We start from the raw sequence: 25,222 nt of genomic DNA, 5'->3' as shown, positions 1-25,222 counted from the left end.
CAGTAATAGAATCCCCCTAATCAATCGGGATATTGATTCTTTCTTTTCAAGCAAATACTTAAGAGCAGAATGATCAGAATAAACTATAACTTTTAAGTTGGTTAAATAAAAACGAAATTTATCAAAAGCAAAAGCTACTGCCAAAAGTTCCTTTTCTATTGTTGAATGATTCAATTGTTCACTTGACAAGATTCCACTAGCATAATATACAGTTTGAAAAACTCCATTTTTCCCTTGTCCCAAAACATCTCCCACTGTAGAATCGCTAGTATCACACATTAACTCAAAAGGTAAATCTTAATCCAGTGCCAACACTAACTTCTCCTTTTAAGAGTTAAAAGCCTGCACGTATTCATCAAAAAAATTAAAATGACCATTTTTTTTCCAAAAGATTAGAAAGAGGTTTAGCAATTTTTTAAAAATCTTTTATAAATTGCTTGTAGAATCCTGCATACCCCAAAAATTCTTTCACAAGTTTCATAGATGTTGGTGGATGCAATTTTGCAATGACCTCTACTTTAGCTTGATTGACTTCTATTCCATTTTGAGAAATTTTATGCCCAAGCACTATTCCTTCCTGTATCATAAATTGACACTTTTCCCAATTTAAAACAAGGTTAGTCTCCTAACATCTTTGTAAGACCAAAGCCAAATTATTTAAATAAGAATTAAATGATAAGTCAAAAAGGGAAAAATCATCCATGAAAATCTCAATATATTTTTCAATCATATCAGAAAAAATAACTATCATACATTTTTGAAAAGTAGCTGGTGCATTATAAAGACCAAAGGGCATTCTTCTAAAAGCAAAAATATCATAGGGACAAGTGAAAGTAGTTTTCTCTTGGTCTTCCGATGCAATAGGAATCAAATTATACCCCGAATATTCATCAAGAAAGTAATAAAACTCATGTCTTACAAGTCTTTCCAACATCTTATCACTAACTGGTAAAAGAAAGTGATCTATTCTAATGACATCATTCAATTTTCTATAATCCATACACACAAACCACTTAGTAACTATTCTAGTTGGAATCAATTCATTATTGTCATTTTTTCTGAATAGTCATACCTCGTTTCTTTGGCACAACTTGCACAGAACTTACTCAAGAACTATTAGAGATGGGATAAATGATACCTATATTCACTACTTCTTGCTTCTACGTGTTTAAAGGCCTCTGAGGTTGGATAGTGAGTTTATATTGTTCCTCCATCAAGATTTTGTGCATGCAAAGTGAATGACTAATTTTCTTGATATCAACTACTTTCTATCCAATTGCATCTTTGTATCTCAATACTCTGAATAGTTTCTCCTTATCAAATTTGTCAAAGTATAAGATATAATTATTGGTAAAGAACAAACTCCATCTAAATAAGCATATTTCAAATGAGAATGTAATGATTTGAGTTCAAGAATTAAAAGCTCTTCAATTGATGGTTTAGGCTTTGTTGTGTATTATTCCAACTCTTCAAATTTAATTGCCTTTTGCCTTAAATATGATGGAATTGCCTTCATGAAATTTGCATACTTCTTTATCTCCTCATTCTGATATTCTTTGTCTTGTTGAACTAAACATGCTTCAAGTGGATCTTTAAAAATATTTTCTAGAAAAATCTTGCTCACCAACTTGTCAACCGTCTTAACTCTAAAATAAGAATTATTGTTAGACGGATATTTCATCACTTTAAAAACATTAAAGAAAACACGATCATCTTGAATTCTAAAAATCAACTTGCTTTGTTGTACATCAACAAGGGCTCTTCTTGTTGCTAGAAAAGATCGACTTAAGATAAATAGTACCTCAAAATCTTCCTCCATGTCAAGAACCATGAAATCCGCAGGAAATATAAATTTGTCAACTTTTACCAAAACATATTCCACAATACCTCTTAGATATCTAATTGATCGATCAACCAGTTGAAGTGACAAATCCTAATTTCATGAAAACTGAGTAAGGCATTAGATTTGTGTTTGCACCTAAATGACACAATACTTTTTCAAAAAAGGAATCCCCAATAGTGCAAGGAATAGTAAAACTCCCTAGATCTTTTTTTTTGTAGGATGGTTGAACACTCTTCATTCAATTTCACAGTTTCATAATCCTCAAATTTCCTTTTGTTTGCCAAATCTCCTTCAAAAATTTTGCATAACTAGACATTTGCACTAAGGCATCTGCAAAAGGAATGTTAATGTGCAATTTTTTAAATTTATTGAGAAATTTAGAAAATTGCTTATCTATTTTGTGCTGTTGGAGTCGTTGAGGGAATAGAATTGGTGGAACATATGGTTTGGGATTATTTGGAAAAAAGTTTACTTTTGCCTGCCTCCTTTGGTTGTTTATTGATCTCTTATTGTCTATCTTTGAAAATCTCTTGTTTAGCATCTTCTTGTCCCACTTGTTTATCACTTTTTAGGGTTATAGCCTTTATGTTTTCAATTGAATTTTTCTCTATGTTGTTAGGCTAATAACCCTGCTGTCTTTCTGACATCATGTTTGCTAATTGACTCACTTGCATTTCTAGATTTTGATTTTGAAATATCACATCCATGCTCTTGATGAAGTTATGAGTGGAGTTAGCAAGTTTGGCGACCATATCTTCTAGATATGACTTTGACTCTTCTGATTGTTTGAATCCTGGTAATAGTCTTGTCACATTTTGATTATTCCATGAAAAATATCTCAGATTATATGTACTAGAGTAAGGATTACTCTGTGACCTGTTAAAATTCCCAACAAAGTTAGCATTTGCACTAGATTGTGAAAAATGGTTATCTATTTGACGTTATGTGCTAACATATCCTCTATGACATTCTGGATTTTCAATCCCATTTTCAATTGAATAAATTAGGCCTTTCATTGACACGCCTATAATGCTATTCTCAAAGCTGATCACTCTTGAGATAACTAGACTATCATGGGAAGTTATTAAGCGATTTTAATGCAATAGACTTGAAGATTCGACTAGGAATTGGCTACTCGACCGTGCTTATCTCCTGAGATCATTATGGCACAGTAAAGATCAATTAGAAATTAGAGATAGGTCGGTTCGACTGAGATATGGTTAAATGTGGGTGATTCTACTAAAGTGCAAAATTCTCGTTAATTTGGCACTAGATTGATTTTTCTGTCGTTTTTGTACCTTGTGTTCGTATTTGAACCTCAAGATTTTCATGACCATCGAGAGTCGCCAATGTGTCGAAGGGGTTCATTGTGGCTCGAAGAAAATCGACCATGGGTCACGTTAAAATCGCACCAGATTGAAATTAACCGCGAATTTGAATTCAATTTCAAAAATTAAAAGTTCTGTTATGTCACGAGTTATTTTAGGGACGTTGACTCATCTTTCGAGGAATTTTCGACGAATTCGGGATTTTTACGGAAAATCGATTCGGACGGTTCGGAAAACGAATAGAAATTCGGATTGGCCAAATCGAAGGGATTTTTGGCCTCCTGTGTGAACTAATTGGCGAAAGGAAGTTGTGCGGCATTTTTCTTCGACAAAATCGGACCTCAATCGGAGAAATTTGTTCAGAAATCAGATTTTGGGAAAAAGAAAGTAGAATTCGGAATTGAGGGAAATGGTCTTTTTATTATCCAAGACTTGTTATTTGGGAAAAATTTGGTGTAAGAAAGTGAGTGGAGATCAAGTATTTTAGCATGAGGATTTTTATGGATCAAATTAGATTAAATAAGAGTAAATGGGACCAAGAATTTTGGTTATAGGAATTTTCTTTTTATTTTCTTTCTTCCCCCTTCGGCCGCACGTCTCCTCCTCTTTTTTTTTCTCTCTTTCTCACTCGCACGTTCCCCACCCCCAAACCGACAACCCCCTGCAACTTGGTCTCCCTTTACTTTTTCTTTCTTTGACTTTTAGTCCTTATCCTCTCTCCTTTCTTTCTCTCTCTCTCTCTCTCTCTCTCTTTCACCCGCCAGTAACGTCGACCCCCTGTCCCCCTTCTGCTTTTCTTTCACTTTTTCAATCCCCTGCCTGTTCTCTACCCCCGCCGAACTCCACCTCTGTCCCTCCTCTCTCTCGTAGCCGCTATAGCTCGCGTCTCTTCGAAGCTGCTCCGCCATCTCGTCTTCTTGTTGAGCAGCGACGCCACCAACTCAGCCGCACCGAAGTCCGCTTAGCCCAGCTCAAACCGAGCCGCCCAGCAGCGCCAGAAACGAGCCGGATCAGAACTGATTTTTCCAGTTTGTGGCCGAGGCTTGCGTGGCTGATTTCGGGCCGATCCGGGCCCCCATTGGCATTACCACTTTGGGGTTTATCGGCCACCGTCACGTCCCTGTCAATTTGAACCGAGCGATTCGTTAAACAAGTGAGTTTAATTCACTAATTTTGCTTAGTAAGTTAATGATATTTAAGGGTTGATTAAATTAAATTAAGCTAATGGAAACAGAAGTAGCTTATGAGTTGCTTCCTGTCCTAAAGGGTTTACAAGGATGGCCGAGTAGAGAGACTCCGGGAGAAAATTGGCGCCAATCAAAAGACCCGGCCATTTCGTCAGGCTGTGCCGTGTCGGCAAGGCTTTACGTCCAACAAGCGGCAATGGGTTGTCCCCTGAGGCTCCCCGTTCTCGTGTACTTTCACAGAGGCCGCTTCATAGACCACTCAGCTTCGTCACCAACTTACCACAGCCATCTCAATACCCTTGTCGCGGAGGCTAACGTCATCGCCATCTCCGTCAATTATAGAAGGGCACCGGAGCATCCTCTACCGGTGGCTTATGATGATTCATGGACTGCCCTCAAATGGGTGGCCTCTCATTCCGCTAGAAACGGCCTCGAGGAATGGTTGACTTCCAATGCCAACCTAAAGAAGGTAATCTTGAATATCAATTTTTTTTCTTCCGTTTGTAGCCTACTTTTTTTTTTTTCGTTTGAAATTTCTAGGCTACTCAATGACTTATAGATACGAGTCTATTCTCATTATGTCCCTCAAATGAATGTATAAGCTCTTATTTGAGGTATTCAACATTGAAAAAGTGCAACTTTATGCTCTAAGAGTCCGAGGGAAAAAAAATGGTAAAAAAGCACACTAAACACCTAGACACTTGTTTTGACCCAAAAAAAAAAAAAAAAAAAACACCTAGACACTTGAGCTATGTTTAGTGACCATCCAAACAGGGCCAAATTCTGATTCTTTATTCCCGGAATCAGTTTGGGCATAGAATCGCGTTTGGTAAAATTTTTGTTCCCGGGAATAGATTGGGAGTAGAATTAAGAACCAAAAAATAGTTGATTCTTGTTCCAAGAACAAATTTGAGAATCAAAACCAACAGCTCTTCTTCTTCCCTTCGGCCATCTTGCGACTGCCATCCACCAATTGCTTGCCACCGTCCGCCACCGCCGACCGCCATCTCCCACTGCCGTTTGCCGGTCCGGCGAGCTCGCCAAGCTAGGGCGAGGTCCAGCGAGCACGCCGGAGGCAAGCCCAGCCATCGGCGAGGCTCGACGAGCCTCGCCTAGCTGCTAGTGAGGCTTGGCTGATGAGGGCCGGCCTCATCGAGGGCTGGCGATGCTTTGGTGAGGTCGCCGGCCCTCATCTGGCCGGTCACAAGTCTGGCGACCGGCCACAAAAAGAAGAAGAAGAATAGGAGAAAAAGGAAAAAAAAAAAGAAAAAAGAAAAGAAAAAGAAAAAAAAAAAAAGTAAAAAAGTAAAAGATTTATTTAAAAAGTAAAAGAAATTAATTTGGAACATAATTAATGAATACGGTACAAAATGCAATTCTATTCCGAATAAGAAATTTTGGACAATTACCAAATGAAGCTAGAGACGAAAGCATTATAGAAGAAGGGGGTTTTGAAGGGCGAGGATGGGTTACCGCAGGACGAGAATTATAAGCGAGAGGATCGGAGAAGGTGAAGGAGCGTTAGGGAAATCTTCGCGATCTCCGAAACGGCGATGTCGCGAACGCTCGGCACGTCAGTCATCAAGAACTCGTAACCGGCCTGGAAGGCGTCCCGCCAGAACTTGGGCAATCTACTGCTCTTGCTCTACGTGTATACATCCCACAAATCTTGTAACCGGCCTGGAAGGCGTCGATGTTGCTCTGCAGGTGGTTGCAAAAATGGGATCTCCCAAATCTCGGCCGCCCAAGCGGATTAATGTGCGAAGGAAAGCGGCGCCGGAGTAGAGATGGAGCGAGCAACTGAGCAAAGAGCGAGCGCCGGGCGAGACGGAGGAAGCGAGCGAGCGAGCGCCGGGCGACGGTGGGGAACGACTGCTTGACAAACACAATGCCGGAACAACAACAACGAGCACGGAATAGCAAACGAGAGCAAAACCAGAGATTCAAAATTTGAAAGCTTCTCTCGCTTGGAACGTTTCTTCTACTAGGAGGAAAGAACAGGGAAGAGGAAAGAGAATACAATAAATGCGTGCAGACTCTGCAGAGGAGAGAGAGAGAGAGAGAGAGAGAGAGAGAGAGAGAGAGAGAGAGAGAGAGAGAGCGCAGGGCTAGCGTACAGGCACTATAGGAGAGAGAAAGAAGATTATTTTACCGAAAATGAAAGGGACGCGCTCGGACTCCAGCGTGGCTGCCAGGCGACACGTGTCACCGGTGAATGGACTCGGAGGAAGGCACGCTGGAGTCGAGTTGCAGCCAATATTTTCTCGCCGGGGACACCGAAGCCTACCGCTCACCGTCCTTTTTTCTAACCCATTAGGTAGTTTTATTTTATTTTTCCTTTATTTTATGTTGTTTTACTTACCCTTTTTAAATTTCAATATTATTGCATAGGAAGGTGATTTTCATTTTATAAATAATGTAGGCATTATCCATAGGGTTTTGTTTTAAATTACTATAATTATTAATTTAATCCGTAAGACGTCGGATCATTTTTTAATTAGGGCATATTTTGTACTGAATGTTCATCTCTCTTATCCAGTACATGTAGGCATTTTATATAATAAATGTTCATCTCCCTTATCCAGTACATGTATCATTCGATACATTGATATTAATGGTAAGAATATTCTTGTTCTCCTATAAATAGGAGTTTAGTTTTGATGTACAATAGAACAACAATCATAATACAGTGAAATATCTGGCTTTCTCTACTATCTCTAGTGTTCACTTGCTTTCTCTTCTCAATCTCTTATTTATTATATATTTGCAACGCAACATTTTATAACATGGAGAATATATTCGAGATACTTTTCCTTTATTCATTCTGTTCTTTCATATCACATATAATAATAAGTCCCCAAAATCAAAAGCATCTACCATAATCATTATAGAAATAATTATAAGCGCCCAATGAAAATCTCGACATACACCTTATTTATGAATTTATTCAACACCATAAGCAGTCACCATACCAATCGAAGAGAAGAAAAGAAGAGCAATCGCCATCACCCCTGACTGATCTCGTTCTCGTTCAGGAAAGAAACGAATCGCCTCATCATGTAGATTTAGGGCATATTTTATACGTCACTGCATATTATGGTAAATTGCACTTAGTTTAATTCTAGATAATAGTTTTCCTAATTTATTATAAGTTTAGATATTAAATAAATTGCATTTTATGATTATTTGGGTTAAGATAATATTTTAGTTTAAATTAGGATTTGGCTTAACCTAATTCCTAATGCAAATTAAATAGAATCTTAATCTAGTTAAATAATTTTCACATTTTTCCTAATTCCGAATTTTCAAGAAAAATTACAAAAATAACATAGGATAAATTAATTTTAATCCCTAGGATAGATTGCATTTTAAAAAAAAAATAAAAAATGTCATTGCATGTCATTTAGAATTAGATTCATGAAATGCATGCCATTTAGTGATCATTGCTAGGTTCATTTAATTAGAAATTGCATGTCATTAGAATTAAGTCATTTAGTTAATATTGTATTGCATATTGCATGATTTTCATTAATTAAGTGAAAACAAATATTCAATTTTTTTTAATTCAATTTTTTTTCAAAATTTCCCTCTATAATTAAATATTATCCTCTATTTCTAAAAGATGAGTTTAAATTAGGTGCCAATACCGATTGATTAGTTTTCCCCAACAAAAGAAGTCCCATCATTTTGGGTATGGAACAATAGAATTCTGCTGTCTAAAATGGTTAGATATTTTGACAATGATAAATAATTTCATACGACTCCCCCACAGCCATCTTATATGAACTTGTACTATGAGAGTAGTTTTCATTCTTGCCAGATGATATGCATCAGTAAATAAAAAGTAGAAGTTGTCGGTTGTTGCGTATAATTGGACATAGATGATCATTAGAAGGGCAAGGGCTGAGTTAGGTTGAATCTGAAGGTCAAGTCTAGCGTGTTGCCCAAGTTCACCCGTCATATAAAACTATTTTATAGTAATTTCCAAATTGGGGAAGCTCAGGATTGGGCCAAAAATGACTGGGTCAAGCTTTCTTATGCTTATTTATCTCTCGGATTAGGAGAGCCAAGCGGGCAGACCATAAGTTGATCGCTCTAATTGCACTATTATCATAATAAAATAATGAAATACTAGCTTTTCACGAGCCACTAAAGATAAAGTCGATGTGCACTTTAGGTTGACGATATAATAAATCATAAATTGGTGCTCAATCAATTGGTGGTAGTATCACTATAATAAAATCTATAGTCAATTCCAAACTTGCACTATCTCATACTCTAATACCATGTAAAATTTTATGGGGACATTACTAATTAGTTTAAATGTTTAAGTTATTAGATGAGTGGATAATATACTATTTAAAAATTGTAACACCTTAAACATGCTCTCTCCATTGATATACATTCAAGCAACGCTGACCAAAACAACAATCTATTATCTTGTCAATTAGTTTAACTAGGTCTTTTTTCGTTCTTCTTAGGTATTCCTGGCTGGAGATAGTGCAGGTGCCAACATAGTTCACAACATGAGCATTCGATTGGGAGAGGAAAAGCCAGAGGGAATTGAAGTTTCAGGAGTTATTATGGTGCATCCTTTCTTCTGGGGCAATGAACCGTTGCCTTTGGAGACAACCGAACCTGAGAAGAGGTCCTTGGTCAAACGGTCCTGGAACATAGTGAAACCAACCAACGTTGGCTGTGATGACCCGCTAATAAACCCGACAATGGACCCGAGACTCTCGAGTTTAGGTTGCAATAGGGTTCTAATTTGTGTTGCTGAGAAGGATATTTTTCTACACAAAGGGTGGTATTACAAGGAGGTGCTTAGTAAGAGTGGATGGAAAGGAGTTGTGGAAGTGATGGATGCACCAGGGGAGGATCATGTATTTCATTTGTTTAATCCTACTTGTGATAATGCTGTGAATTTGATGAAAAAGATGGTATTTTTCATCAAGGAAGATAAATAGTGTTATGACATATTAGTGTTAGCGACTTCTTTGCGTGGGCTAAACCTCGTTTATCTCTATCTCTATTTGTACTGAAGATGAATTCCTCAGGATTTTTATCTTCTTGAGATAATCTTTGTTGTCATATCAAATGCACTTTATAAGATATGTTATACTTTTGCACTAATTTAATTTTCGGAGGATTTGTCAAAGGAATGCAAAATCTCCTTTGAGTTTTTCATTGGTACAATCCTTGGGATGTATCACCCGATAAAGTAATTTCATGTAAATTCCCTGATCTTGATGTGGACAACCGACCTTAGATTGGACCAAGAGATGTTTTTGTATGGTGAGCAAAACTTGGCTCAAAAGGTTCCCTGACTGCTTAAAAAAGTTATGTGTCTCATCATTTTATCAATGTTCAATTAGTTTAACATGGTAGAATAAGCAAGTAATATTTTCTTTCTATAGACTCGCAATAACGTTATGCTTCTGAATCATCGATTCATCCTTACATTATGACCTTATGTGATAAATGCCATCTTGGTACGATAATTTTGCAGCACTTCAATAGTAAAAATACGGGATACTATAGTTTTTGTAAGGTGCTTGGCAAATGTCTCGTTTTAATGGCCAAACACGAGGTCCTCATAGCAAAGAGGTGGAACTTAGGCCTGTGCATGAAAATCACTTTTCATTCGAAACGCACCTGCAGAATTCGAAAATCTTATTATTTTCATTTTTGAAATTTCATGTCACACAACACGTCATATGTATTCAAAATTCCACGTCACAGGACATTTCGTTTGCATGTCACTTTTCCAAATACCACGGTTACCCGACAAGTCCTTTGCATCGGTAATCGTTTCGAAATTTAAGGTCCTATGCCATTTGATTTGAACACGTCACCTTTTCGAAATTCCAAATTAATCCGTCATCTTAGCATAATTTCCAACCCCGTCACATACGCAAATGGGTAATTCCGGTCCGCAAGATGACGTAGACATTTCGCCTGATTGCTGACCGGCACATGTCGATGTCCAAAAACCATGTTGGAATATAATTTCTATTTCGAAATTTAAAAAGTGCACGTTAAAAATATTATTTAGAGTTTAATTAAAGGGTTGCGGCATTGAGAGGGTGTCGTGACATGCTAATCCATCCTACTCACAACCAAACCCCTAGAAACTCTAGGATAACGCAATAGACCATCAATTTGCACATGTAACTTGAGGTGGGTTTGATAACATTTATATTTCCTAGAATAATTCTTTTTAGAAATAATTCTTATATATTTCTATTTTTGAGTAAAATAACGCGTTTGGTAACTACACAAAATTTCTACTATCAGAAAAAAAAGAACAAAAATGTGTTTGGTATGATTTATAAATTTTTGGTGGCGTAGAATTTCTTTTAATTTTAAATAATTTTTATGAGATTTTTTTATTTTTTTTTTTTTCTCCTCTTCTTCCTCCTTTAGTTGATCACTGGGGGGTGGTAGGTGGTGTCTGATGACAGCGGGTGATAGTCAACGGTAGTGGGTAGTGGGTCGTCGACAGTGGCAAATAGGTGGTGGCAACAGTGCACGGCGGCGGATGATGGCAAATAGTAGTAGAAACAACTAGTGGATGATGGCGGCGAATAGTGATGGTGGTAGTAGGCGGATGACAGTGACTGGACAATGGTGGTTAGCAACAACGAATTGTTGTAGAGGATGGTGGCGTTCGATAGCAGCCGACAAGGGGCAGTGATGAAGAAGAAGGAAAAAGAAAAGAAAAGAAAGAAAATGACTTACTTCTAAAAATTGTTTCCTATTTTCTACTTCTTTTTTCCGTTCTAAATATATTTTCTGGCCACTTTTCTATTCCGATGAATAGAAAAATTAGCTGATATTACTAAATGAATTTATGATCTTTTCCTATTTCATGGAGCAAAAGAATAAAACAATAGAGAAATTGGAATATTGCTATGCAAACCCTAAGTAGTTTAATCCCATAATACTACTTAGGTTTCTAAGGGTCCAATCTGCCTGGGCTAAATAAAATGATTGGTGGTGATTTCTCTCTATTCTAAAATATTAACCTGGATTAGGGATCTCTAGGAAATCTTGATGCACCACAGGACTGGTGGCCCTCGGAGACGTTCTCTGCGAGGGAAATTTCGGGTCTCTACAAAGTTTATTGAGTCATGTGGCAAGATTATGTCACTTGTCTTGTCACATGACAAGTATATAGATAAAGCGAAATGTCACGCAATAAGTACATGAGCGAATATTCTCTTAAGCCGGTCTTAATTAAATATAAGTGATGAAAGTGCATATATAAATTTTACGTTCATAAAATAATAATGAGTTCATCGTTCGTCTACCTCGACCCCGTATAATTTCACAAACTGGTCTGGCACGAGCTCCAGGGATTCACATACACTGTCGCACCACGGTCTCTTTTCACTTCGTTTTGAGCGCATGGTCAGTATATCATAGAAATGAATTATACCGACGTATCACAACCCAAGGTATCAAGCAAGAAAGAAGGTTGTTGGGGCTGTTGGAGATGAATTTGAGATGAGATAGAATTTTGTGACTCTCCCAATCCCGTCACTAACTAAACTCCACAATCAAATAACGACCATCTTGTCTGATTGTCCTATTTGATTCGTCACGACCGACTAGGTGTCATTGACCCATCATGGGCGCCCCCACAAAGAAAAACTCAATCTTTTAGTCATTTAGCCTAAATCACTAAATTATGCAAGTCAATGAACAAAAATCTTAAGCACAACTCAATTCAAATTTCGCTTACTTAACAATCGAACAAAAATGGCATTGGATATATATCATGACTCGATGTCCTTTTTTATGGTCCAGATAAAGGAAATAACAATGGAACAAAAATGGAACTTTCGTGGGAGTTGCTGTGATTATCAAAACTAATAACCATATAATTCAACCCCCATAATTACGAAGGTTTATGCAACCAGTAAGTAACTTTTTGCTCTGCCTAAATCAGCACCATATAAACATTCTGATTAGCTCTCTTTCTTCTCGTCCTCGATACTAATCTTTCTTCTATTTCGCTCAAAACTTAATGGAAACAGAAGTGCTCTATGATTTGTCTCCATTCGCAAGGATTTTCAACGATTGCCCAGTTGAGAGACTTTGGGGGACAGACACCGTGCCCCCGTCCCTCGACAAGAAAACTCGCGTCCAATCGAAAGACGTCGCCATGTCATTCATCCGATTCCACCAACCCGAAAGCGGCAATCGGTTTTTCTCCAAAAGCTGCCCGTGCTCGTGTACTATCATGGAGGATGCTTCATATTTGAAACGGCGTGGTCGCTGACTTGTCGCAACTATCTCAATGACCTAGTTGTCGTTGCTGTCTCCATCGAGTATAGAAGGGCCCCGGAGGATCCTCTTCCAGCGGCTTATGACGATTCAGGACTGCCCTCAAGTGGGTGGCCTCTCACCCCTCATTCCCATGGAAATGGCCCCAGGAGTGGCTGAATTCTTGTGCTAATCTCGAGAAGGTAATCAAGAGTGGCTGAATTCTTGAGCTAATCTCGAGAAGTGTTAGTTGGATTCACTCCTATGTGGAGAAAGCTCAATGAGTTGCAAGCCCAAAAAGGGCTTGAGCCCATATGATAAGTCATATGGATAAATAGGGTTTCTCATTGTCTTTAAAAAGTGGTAGTCGCAAAAAGACCTAGTAACAAGAGAAAAAGAGAAAGTAGAAAATTTGGGGTTGAGATAAAGTCTGATTTACATCAAGCTGGCATCGGAGGTCGATTCGAGGTCCAATTGAGCTCAAATTTTGTCAGCATGTTCGTGGCGCAATCTTCTCGAATCTGAACGGTTTGATTTTTGTTTGAAGCTTCCTACATTAGGTTTTTCGTTGATTGATTAAAACCTACGTTTTTAGTCAGATTTATTATTGATCTTTTGTGAAATTCATATATATTGCAAATAATTATGTTTTTGAGGTTTTTGCTGCTATGTACCTCTAGTTTTTGCTAGAGAAGAACATTGTTCACCCAATTTTATTGATAATGAAGATTTTCGGGTGGACTCCGGTCCCATGATTTTTTATCTCCTCACATCGATGAGGTTTTCCTCATAAAAAAAATCATCTTGTGTTTGTGTACTTGGTATTTATTTTACTCTAATATATCAATTTTTATTAGGTTTACACAATAATTGAGATTATTTTATTCTGCTATGTTAATTTGATATTATTTGAATTGTTACTGTTTTCCCATCATAGTGGTATTAGAGTTTCTGGTTATTGCTTGATTTTTCTGCCTTGTGTTAAAGAATGGAAATGAATATGAGTAGAATGGTTACATCAAATGATTTGAATTATCATATTTGGAAATGGAAGATGGAAGACCTTTTATATGTGAAAGATTTTTATTTGTCCGTATTTGTCGAGGAGAAACTGGAGAATAAAGCGTCTTGAATGATTTATATTTCATTGTCAAGTGTGTTGTTATATCAAGTAGTGGGTGGATGATAATGTTTTGAACATATTATTGAGGAAACACATGCATGCAGTTTATGGGATAAGCTCGAACAATTCTATACTCAAAAGACTGGGAATAATAAGTTATTTTTTATAAAACATATGATGACTCTAAGATATCAAGATGGTACTCGTTTGACTGATCATTTAGATTCTTTTCAAGGAATTATAAATCAGTTGGCTACGATGGGAATCAAATTTGATAATGAGATACAAGCACTATGGTTGTTTGGTATTTTGCCGGACTCATGGGAGACGTTCCGAACATCTTTTTCTAATTATGCCTCGGATGGTACGATTACCATAGATTTGGTCAAGAGTAGTATTTTAAATGAAGAGATGAGAAGGAAGACACAAGGATCGTCCTCATTCATATTCTGATACCTTGGTTGTTTAGAAAATGGGAAGAAGTGAGTCTCGAGGTCCGAGAAATAGAGATAAAAATCGAGATAAAAGCAAAGGTAAATATAATAAATTTGCTAATGTTGAGTGCCATTATTGTCATCAGAAGTGACATATTCAGAGGTTTTGTCGCCAGTTAAAAAAAGAGAAACAAAAGGAGAAATGTAAATAGAAGAAAAGTGATAATAATAGTGATGACAATCGTGTTGCTGCACTTAAAGAACACTTTCTCATCATTTTTTTATGGTGATGTGGTGAATTTTGTATCTCATGAGACCAATTGGGTAATTGATAGTGGTGCATCTATTCATGCTACATCTCATAGAGATTTCTTTACATCATACAGGTTAGATGACTTTAGATCTGTGAAGATGAGAAACAATAGGCTAGCTCAAGTTGTAGGCATCGGTGATGTGTGCCTAGAAACCAGCAATGGCACAAGGTTAGTATTGAATAATGTTAAACATATACTTGATATCTACTTGAATTTGATATCTACATGCAAGTTGGATGATGAGGGGTATTGCAGCGCCTTCAGTAATGGTCAATGGAAGGTCAGCAAAGGTTCTCTTGTTGTGACTAGAGGTGAAAAATATTCTTCGTTGTACATTATGCAAGCAAAGTTGTCCACAGACAAAATTAATGCAATAGACAGCGAAGATGCAGCTGAGTTATGGCATAAGAGGCTCAGTCACATTAGTGAGAAGGGTTTGTCAATATTAGCCAAGAAAAAGCTCCTTTCAGGATTGAAAAGTTCGGTGCTAAAGAAGTGTGCTTATTATTGTTTAGCAGGAAAGCAGAATAGAGTTGCATTTAAAAGCTCACCTCCTTCAAGAAAGTCAAGTATACTGGATTTAGCACATTCTGATGTTTACGATCCTATGAAAACAAAATCATTTGGTGGCTCTCTTTATTTTGTTACCTTCATAGATGATTTTTTAAGGAAAATTTGGATTCATACCTTAAAAAATAAAGATCAAATATTAGATGCTTTTAAGCAATTTCAGGCTTCAGTTGAGAGACAGATTGTAAAGAAATTGAAATGCATCAAAATTGATAACGGGGGAGAGTATATTGGACCTTTTGATGAATATTGCAGACAATAAGGTATTCGACATCAAAAAACACATCTCAAGATGCCTCAGTTAAATGGCTTAGCTGAGAGAATGAATAGAACACTAGTTGAAAGGGTAAGATATTTACTTTCACAGTCAAAGCTACCTGGATCCTTTTAGGGTGAGGCTTTAAGTACAGTTGTGCATGTATTAAATCTTACTCAATGCGTTCCTTTAGAGTTTGATGTTCCTAATAGAGTTTGGACATGCAAAGATGTTTCTTATGATTATTTGCATGTCTTTGGGTGCAAAGCATTTATGCATACTCCAAAACGTGAGAGATCTAAACTTGATGTGAAAACATGACAGTGCATATTTATTGGTTATGGACATGATATGCTTGGCTACAAATTTTATGATTTAGTTGAAAAGAAAATTGTAAGAAGCGGAGATGTTGTGTTTATGGAAGATCAAACAATAGAGGATATTTAGAAAGCAGAGATGATTTCAGCACCACAGGTTAATAATAATTTGGTTGATTTAGATCTAGTTCCTCTTACAATTATTCCTACACAGGTTGATGAAGAGCAGTAGAAAGTCAATGTTCCAAATAACGCACATGTTCTTGAACATGTTGAAACAGATAATACTATTCCTGAACCAAAGGCTCAATTAGATGTTTCATTGGATGTTCTAGTTCGGAAATCTGTTAGAGACTGACGACCTTCCACCAGGTATTCTGAAGATGAGTATGTATTATTGATTGATGTAGGTGAACCGGAGTACTATGCAAAAGCAGTAGCAGATAAGTACAAAAGCAATTGGTTTAATGCTATGCGAGATGAGATGCAGTCACTTTATGATAATCATACTTTGGAGTTGGTGAAGTTACCTAAAGGTAAAAGAGCTTTGAAGAACAAGTGGGTATATAGGTTGAAGCAAGATGAACATACTTCACAACCACAGTACAAAGCTAGATTGGTTGTTAAGAGATTCGGTCAGAAAAAGGGTATTGATTTTGATGATATATTTTCTCAAGTAGTAAAAATGTCTTCTATCCGTGTGGTACTAGGCCGATAGCTACCATAGATTTGGAAATTGAGCAAATGGATGTCAAAACAGTCTTCCTACATAATAACTTGGATGAAGAAATATACATGTGTTGATACCTAAATTTTGGCAACCCGTTTAATCATTTATCGCATTAAAAAATTACGGATTAATTTTAACCCATAAAAAATATTAATTAATTAATTAATTGCATAGCATATAGTTTTAGGTGCATTTATTTTAATTTGCATTTACATTGGGTGGTGACAAATGGGTTCAAATTGATGGTTCGAAACTTTAAATTGGTGAATTGGACTAAGCCCACGAAGGGAGTAAATCGGCCCAAGCTCGTATCTTCGGAAATATATTACGGATTTATTTGTATGAGATTTCAAATTTTATAAGAATCCTTTTGCAATCCTAAATCATATCAAAAGAAAATATTGCATTTGGAAAAAGGAATTTTCGTGGATACGGATTTGGAAAAATTAAAACCCTAACTCGGGGCCTATAAATAGATTAAATGTGTAGGGTTTGGAAAAGAAGAGGCCATACACATTGAACATACGGCCATATTGTGGAGGTTTTTCTGTAGATTCGAAGGTTGAAGAAATTCAAACACAAAAGAGAAAATTTTCCTTCATTGGAGGAAAAGCTAGGTTTTTCCCTTTCTGTTGAAGAAAGTACAAGGGAGGGGACAACAATAGTGTGGCAGAGGGGAGAGACGCCTGAGTGTGGTCGGCCAGCAGGAAGAAAAGGAAAAGAAAAAACAAAGCAAGGCCACTGTTCATCTTCTTCGCGAACGCCCTTCGCCGGACTCCCTCGTCACCTGATCCGTCGCACCTTTGTAGCTGTGAGCATCGCCGCGTCGGCCACTGCCGTTCACTGGTCTCGCTGCGCACCACTGCTGCCCTACTGATCCGACTGCAACGATCTCACGTCTCCTCCCACTGCTCGTCCAAATCTGAACGCTGGCCCCTTGCACGCTGCTCCGACGTCGGCAGATCTGAGTTGAGTTCGCCTCCGCTCGTGACCTAGCGTTGACGTCGAGCAGCTCCACTAGCCCGACGCCCCAACGCCCTCACTCGCCTGCTGCGCCCTGCTGTTGCTACCTGTGAGCTCAACCCAGCATCGCTGCACCCGCCTGACCTTCGACCAGCTGCGGTTGCTACATTTGCTAGACCCGAGCCGGACCACCACCACCGCACTGACCTGCGAAGCGTTTTGCCAGCCACTATCGCGCTCTGCCTCACCTGCAGCCCGCGAGACCCCGGCGAAGCCGCGACTGCCCCTGCTCTGTTCCGGGCTCCCTTGTTTCGTTGCTGGTCCACCTCTGCCCGAGATCCGTCTCCGACACCCTTGCAGTTTTTCCTTCCTCGACGCTAATAGACTCTGAAGTCCACCGCAGCTTACAGCCCAGAACTGTCATTGGCATTTGTGGGTCTGTTCGCCGTTGCTCTTGCTCCGACAGACCCGCAACTGCGCCTCCGCCACACCAACGCTACTGCCACGCCAGATCCGGATGCCACTCTTCGTCGAAGCTCTGATCGCGACGCCCTTGCAGGATCGACGGTGGCCCACCACAAGCCGCACGAGCCCAAGCCATGCTCGGAAGGAAAAGATTAAAGAAAAAAAGGAAAATCTAATTAGGTAGTTTTTTTTTCTTTTATTTGCTTTATTCTATTTTTATGTTATTTATTTTTAGTAGAATTATTCCTAATGTATGATTGAGATTCCAACATGAAGTTGCCTTTGAGATTTGGGATTGACTGTCCGATTTTTGCGCCCGAAGTCCGATTCGCAATCGCAATCGCTTGAAAAATCGTCAGTCCGATCTCCCGCCCGAGATTCGATTCGCGATTTATTTAAAAATTGGCCAATCTGATCTGATGCGCAAGATATGATTTGTCAATTTGTGGATATCGATTCTATCTTATTTGATTTGCTGTAATGTTGATTGAATCAATTTTATTTTGTTAAATAAAAAATAAAAAAAATGCATTCATTTAGGATGTTAGTTTTTTTTTTTAAAAAAAATTTAAGTTGCATGTTTAAAAATATGACAATTCTTAAATTCGAAATTAATAAAACAAAAACACAAAAAAGGTCATCATGCATATGTTATGTAGAATTATGGCATTATTTGTACGTCATTGCATATTGGATAATATTGCATGTCTCATTTTAAATTGATTTTTAGATAAATTGCATCTTAGGTTAGAGATTGCTAGGTTAAGATAATATCATGGTTTAAATTAGGATTTAGTCTGACCTGATTCTTAATATAAGCTGGATAGAGTCTTAATCTAGATAGGTATTTTTGCATTTTTCTTAATTTCGAATTTCATGAAAAATACAAAAAAAAAATTGTCTTAGAATAAATTCATTTCATTCTCTAGAATAGATTGCATTTTTAGGAAAATAAAAATCATGTGCATGTCATATAGAATTAGGTTTATAAAATGCACGTCATTTAGTGATTGCTAGGTTCGCTTAATTAGAACTTCCTCGTCATTAGAGTTAGGTCATTTGATAAATTTAGATTGCATATTTATTGCATTTCTTTGGAAGTCGTTTTACTCATTCATATTGTTTAGGTCATATTGCCATGCCATATCATTGCATGTTAGATTAGTAACATTGCATGATCCTTATTAAATAAGTAAAAGTAAAAAAGAAGAAGAAGAAATTGCGTGTTAATTAGAAATCATATCTAAGGTTGTTGATGTGGATTCTAATTTGACATTGCAGATGTTTTCGTTGCTTTGACGTAAGTTTTGCAATTTATTCATTTGTTTTCTTGAGTGTTAAATTGGTGGTTTGCGCACCCACATGGTCATCTCACATGTTAGGGAATTAAAATCAATTCAAGCTGCTTGCTAAACATTTTTCAAAATAAAAAGAAAGGTACCAAAAGGGCATTAGAGGAATCTAGTGTAACCAAGTCCCCGTACCCTTAGTCTCTGATTCGTAGGAGTAAAGTAAAACTCCTGTTACTTTACTTGGATTTCTAATCGACCCACCAAAAATAGATTAGTGACGACTCCTAGATAAAATCTATCTGCCTGTTAAAAAACTTGAACCTAAGTCGCGAATTGGTATGGGTTTGGGAGAGCCTGAGTTAAGCCTAAGCTTAACAATCCATTAGCCAAAACCCTAGGTGATTCAAACCCGAAAAATTCGATCGCGACAACATGGAACAACCTGAGGGTTTTAAAGTGAAAGGGAAAGAGAATTATGTGTGCAAATTGAAAAAAAAAGTCTCTATAGTCTAAAACAAGCACCAAGGCAGTGGTACAAAAAGTTTGTGTTAGTTATAACAGAACAGGGCTATAAGAAGACTTCCTCGGATAACTGTGTGTTTGTCCAAAAATTTTATGATCATGCCTTTATTATTCTCTTGCTTTATGTTGATGATATGTTGATTGTTGACATGAATGCTTCAAGAATTGAGTTATTGAAGAAATAGTTGAGTAAGTCTTTTGCCATGAAAGACTTGGGCTCGACAAAGCAGATTTTTGGCATTAGAATTACCTGAGACAGATATGCTAAAAAGTTATTTTTGTCGTAAGAGAAATATATCGAGAAGATCATTCATAAATTTTACATGGACAAGACTAAAGTGGTTAGTATTCTTTTTACTGCCCACTTTAAGTTAAATATGAAGCAAAGTCCTATGACTGATAAAAAGAAGAAAGATATGGAAAGTGTTCCATATGCCTCAGCTATAGGAAGCTTAATGTCTTTGATGGTATGTACATGCCCAGACTTGGCACACACGGTTGGCGTTGCTAGTTGCTATTTGTCAAATCCAAGCAGAGAGCATTGGAATACAATGAAGTGGATTACAAGGTATCTTCGAGGAACTTCAAATTTGAAACTTAGTTTCGGGATCGGGAAACTTGAGTTAGTTGGATACACAGATTCCGACTTGGCATGAGATATTGATACTCGTAAATCTACTTTTGGTTATTTGATTTCTTTTGTGAGTGGAGTTATGTCATGGAAGTCAAGATTGCAGAAGTGTGTTGCACTTTTTACAACCGAAGCTGAATTTATTGCAGCAACTGAAGCTAGTAAAGAGATGCTATGGATGAAGAAGTTCTTAGGAGAACTTGGGTTCAAGCAAAAGATGTATGTGCTATTTTGTGATAATCAAAGCACAATTCACCTTGGTAAGAATTCATCTTTTCATTCTAGATCGAAACATATTGATGTTAGATATCATTCGATAAGGGATGTTCTAAATGAAAAGTTGTTGGAACTTGAGAAAATTCATACGGATCATAATGGCCTAATATGATGACGAAGACTCTATCAAGAGAGAAGCTTGAACATTGCCAATTGAAAGTAGGGATGGTGAATCCCTCCATATTGTCGTGAATGGGAGATTTGTTATTTGGGTTCACTCCTATGTGGAGGTAGCCCAATGAGTTACAAGGCCGAAAAGCACTTGAGCTCATATGATAAGTCATATGGAGAAATAGGGTTTCTCACTATCTTTAAAAAGTGGTAGCCACAAAAAGACATGGTAACAAAAGAAAAAGAGAAAGCAGAAAATCTAGGATTGGGGCAAAGTTTGATTTACATCAAGCTGGCATTAGAGGTCGATTCGTGGTTCGATTGAGCTCAAATTTTGTCAGCATGTTCGTGGCGCAATCTTCTCGAATTTGAACAATTTGATTTTCGTTTGAAACTCTCAACATCAGGTTTTTTGTGGATTGATCAAAACATACATTCTTTGTCAGATTTATCCTGATCTCTTGTGAAATTCATGTGTATTGCCAAGAATTATGTTCTTGAGGTCTTTGCTGCTATGTACCTCTAGTATTTGCTAGAGAAGAATATTGTTCACTCAATTTTGTTGATAGTATAGATTTTTGGGTGGACTTTAGTCCCGTGGTTTTTGATCTCCTCACATCGAGGAGGTTTTCCACGTAAAAAAAAAATCTTCTTGTGTTCACGTGCTTGGTATTTATTTTACTCTACTATATCGATTCATATTAGGTTTATACAAGAGAGGAGATTATTTTATTCCGCTACGCTAATTCAATATTGTTCCAATTGTTACTGTTCTCCCATCAAGAAGGCGATCTTCAATGTTCTCCTTTTCTTTATAGTGGGACACGTGTGCATGTGTATGCATGGTAACAAAACCCCCAAGATTGGCATAGTTGATTGACAGTTGACTAAATAATGTTCATCTAGATACCACTAGTTCAAATTCCACTAACCATGTGTATCAAAAGTCTAAATTTAACTGATATGTATTGATTCGTGGGTTCTCGTAGGGTATTGTATGCGTCAAGTAGCCTGGCCATTGTGAGCCATGCCCTCGGGTTATTAAAAAATTTACAATAAATGATACAACACTCTCTTTTTGATCAATATACCAAGTTTAGTTCTTTTTATTTTTCATAGGTGTTTCTGGTTGGAGATAGTGGTGGTGCTAACATAGTTCACAACATGGGCATCCGATTGGGAGAAATAAAGCTTAATGGAATCAAAATTGCAGGCATTATGATGGTGCAATGAACCATTGCCTTTGGAGACCACAGAACCAGACAAGAGGTCCTGTTGGAAGTTTGTTTGTAAAAATAAATTAAGTGCATGTTTCCTTATCCCACATAGGAAAAGTAAGAGGAAGTGAGCCAATTAATAAGTGTGGGATTTCTTTAGTGTACCTAAAGAAATGATTGGGTGTAGGCTAGACCCCACCATACCCGCATGCGGGTGCGCGATTTTGCCGCATTAAGAAAAGTTGATTAAAGTGCGCCAAATAATCGCGCACCCACATGCGGGTATGGTGGGGTCTAGCCCACACCCAATCATTTCCTTAGGTATATTAAAGAAAGCCCACACTTATTAATTAGTTCACTTCCTCCCACTTTTCCTATGTGGGATAAGGAAACATGCACTTAGTTTGTTTTTACAAACAAACTTCCAACAAGTCCTTCTATGAAATGTTTTGGCAGGCGGCAAACCCAACGACCACTGGCTGTGACCTGCTAATTAATCCGATGCAGGACATGAGGCTCTCGGGTTTGGATTGGAACAAGGTCTTGGTTTGTGTTGCTGGAAAGAATGTGTTGAAATATATAGGGCGGTATTACAAGGAGGCGTTGAGTCAGAGTGTATGTAGTGGAGTGGTGGAAGGGATGGAAACGCCCGGAGAGGATCATGTCTTCCATTTGTTGAATCCTGGTTGTGATGATGCTGTGAAGTTGATGAAGAAATTGGTCTCCTTTATGAATGAGGATACATAGGGTAGACGTTGTGGTGTTGGTAACTACCTTTGGTGGGCTAATCCTTAGTTATTTCTATCTCTATATGTAAGTATTGCTTGTGTGAAGTTAAAAAAGTCAGGAGCAACTTTTCTGTTTTATCTAATATGATATGTGAATGCGTGTGCGTAACACTATAGATAATATATCATATATATCCAGTCGTATGTATTTCTTATTTCTTAGTCAAATAGTTTTGGTTGAATTAATTAGACTGTCATTTAAATGAATTTTTGTCTAATTGTCAGTAGAGAGTCTCCAATACATATGGGAAGGATTGTTATCTGTAGTGCTTATACGCCTTTGAAAAGTGTTCAGCTCAAGATGAAGTTGAAAAAAGAAACTCCTAAAGTAGTAGATATTTGTGCAGTAATCGAACAAACGGTTCTTGTAGCAAGGTAAAGGATATAAAATTGATAGTTGTTGTGACAGTTGAACTTGATAAAGTGTTTATTCAATCTCCTGATAAATATAAGTGCAACAATGCTTTTTACTTTATATGTGATAGGGGAAGTTGTGTTTGAAAATCTTATGCAGTATCTAAAGCTGCAGGTGGAGTTAGCATTCAGTTAACATCTAGAGCTATGGAAAAATTTAACTGTAGCTTGGACTTAAAAAATATTTGTGCCAGATCAAGCCCATGAGAGACTATGGGATAGTGGAAGTGATAATATGAGGTTCCAACAAAACAACTGAGTCACAGTTGGAGTCGGCCAAGCAAAACAAGGTTATTAACTTTCCTAATTAGAGTTGGAGTCGGCCAAGCGCAAAAAGAGCTTGTTTTTCTTTTGACATGTAGGACGACATTTCCTGGGCTGTTTAAAGTGTGTCGTGCGAGTGCTTTGGGCGCTGCTTTTTGTTGGTGTTACGCTCAATGGGTCGCGTGCTTCGTGGATATGATCCTAGCGGAGAAATTGCGAGTGTTTAGTTTTGAAGCTAACGGATTTTGCGTTACTATATTGGTAATTTTATTTGGTAAGATTTCATAAAAAATTATGAGGGCTAAACATCTTGAGTTATCGGATGTAATTATAGTTAGGAAACATTGAGTGTTTGGATGACTTAAAAGTGTGATTATAATTTTCGATCATATCACTTGACTGGCATATGGAGTATGGTGCTACTTTTCTATAGAGCAAGTCACACTGGCCGCAGCTAGAAGTGGCAAATTGGTAGGTCTAGTGGGTTATAATTGGGTTCAGCCCAAATTCACTCATTTAACTCATATTGACTATTTTATTCAGTAGATAATTTAGATAGCCCATACCCTACCGTACCCAAATCCAACCCAAATTTACCCACATAACTCGCTCAAAACACATAGAATAAGTCCAGTATATCTCCAAAAATAAAAACCGGAAAATAAAAGAAATTCAAGTTGCTCTAAGCTCAACCCAATGGAAACACCGCCCTCGTGAAATCCCCCAGCAACCACTCCTCCCCCACCACCAGGGACGGATTTGTGGCCAGAGGATGGAACATCAACGAAGTAACCACGATCAAGGATAAGCCATTCCCGTCAACTGAAATCAGGTCGGCATCCGTGGCTGCGAAGTGGAGAGGCTGAGAAGATGCTCCAGCAACTCATGGGCGAGACCTTCATTCGAATTGTTTGCGATGGATGAGTAACAATTGTCATACCCTAAATCCAACAAGATTAGAGGATGACACGGCTATCCTTCTATTTTGATAAAATGTTATTGGTTGTATTTAAGATTGAGTCCTTCGGATGGAATGACAGCCATGTCGTTCTCCTAATCTTGTTGGATTCAAGATATGACAACAAGAGCATCTACGTGCAACCACAATGAGATAGGCAGGGGGTTTATGGAGGATTTTGGGAGAATTTGTTCGTTCACTCACTAAAGGCCACTGACGTCAAAATGGGCCACTGCGCCTCTGACGGCACCACCACGAGCCTCCTCCTCCAACCCTGAAGCCTCGCTGGAGCAGGGGATCTTGGATTTGCACATTCACTCTTCAAGGTTCCATCTTTCTCTTTTCTCGATTCATAACAGTTGATCAAATTGTCTTACGATTTTAATACTCAGATTGCCATTTCTCTTAGGAAAAGTCCATCCTGCAAAACTCCGATCGTCTTTGACATGACTTGGCAACCGCTGTTGGTGAAGCTCAATCCCACCAATCCTGAGCGTTGACTTGACGCGGATCTCGAGGAGGTGCTTGATGCAATTGACTTTGCAAGGGCGAGTGGCCTCGAAGATGTCAACATTGGGGATCCTCTGGAGGGCAATAGAATAATCGAGGTCGAAACGGTCGAGGTCAAGGCCGTCCGTGTCAGGTGCGAGCATCCAAGAAGGGCTCTTGGGGGAGTGACCTAATAATGGGGACGATGGAGGAAATGAGGTGGCTTCGATTGTGGAGTAACAGGGAGAATTGAGTAGTGCGAGCATGGTAAAGTGAGAGGGAGCGTTCATTTTTGTTGGGAGGATGTTAATGGTGGTATTTGGGCATGAAGAGAGAGAAGGAAGAGGAGGAAGCGAAGGAGGAGGGAGATTTTGGTCTTTTGGGATTACACCGGTAGGGTTATAAGAGAAACGGGCAAATATGTTATAAAATGAAAATGAGTTTATTCATAGCCCATTT

At 38.0% G+C, this 25,222-nt stretch overlaps 1 protein-coding gene across 1 annotated transcript; it reads left to right on the top strand.

The window, feature by feature from the left end:
* Positions 1-3,965: 3,965 nt before the first annotated feature.
* Positions 3,966-9,437, top strand: LOC104455376 (probable carboxylesterase 12). Its single transcript, XM_010070176.3, has 3 exons — positions 3,966-4,324; positions 4,438-4,827; positions 8,840-9,437. The coding sequence occupies exons 2-3, from the start codon at positions 4,555-4,557 to the stop codon at positions 9,323-9,325; spliced, it is 759 nt and encodes a 252-aa protein (XP_010068478.3). The 5' UTR covers positions 3,966-4,324; positions 4,438-4,554; the 3' UTR covers positions 9,326-9,437.
* The last annotated feature ends 15,785 nt before the right edge of the window (positions 9,438-25,222 follow it).

The sequence above is a fragment of the Eucalyptus grandis genome, chromosome 7 (assembly GCF_016545825.1).
Source record: "Eucalyptus grandis isolate ANBG69807.140 chromosome 7, ASM1654582v1, whole genome shotgun sequence".
In the NCBI taxonomy this organism is placed as follows: Eukaryota; Viridiplantae; Streptophyta; class Magnoliopsida; order Myrtales; family Myrtaceae; genus Eucalyptus; species Eucalyptus grandis.
The sequence above is the reverse complement of the archived record's forward strand: the minus strand, read 5'-3'. Positions and strand labels throughout refer to the sequence as shown.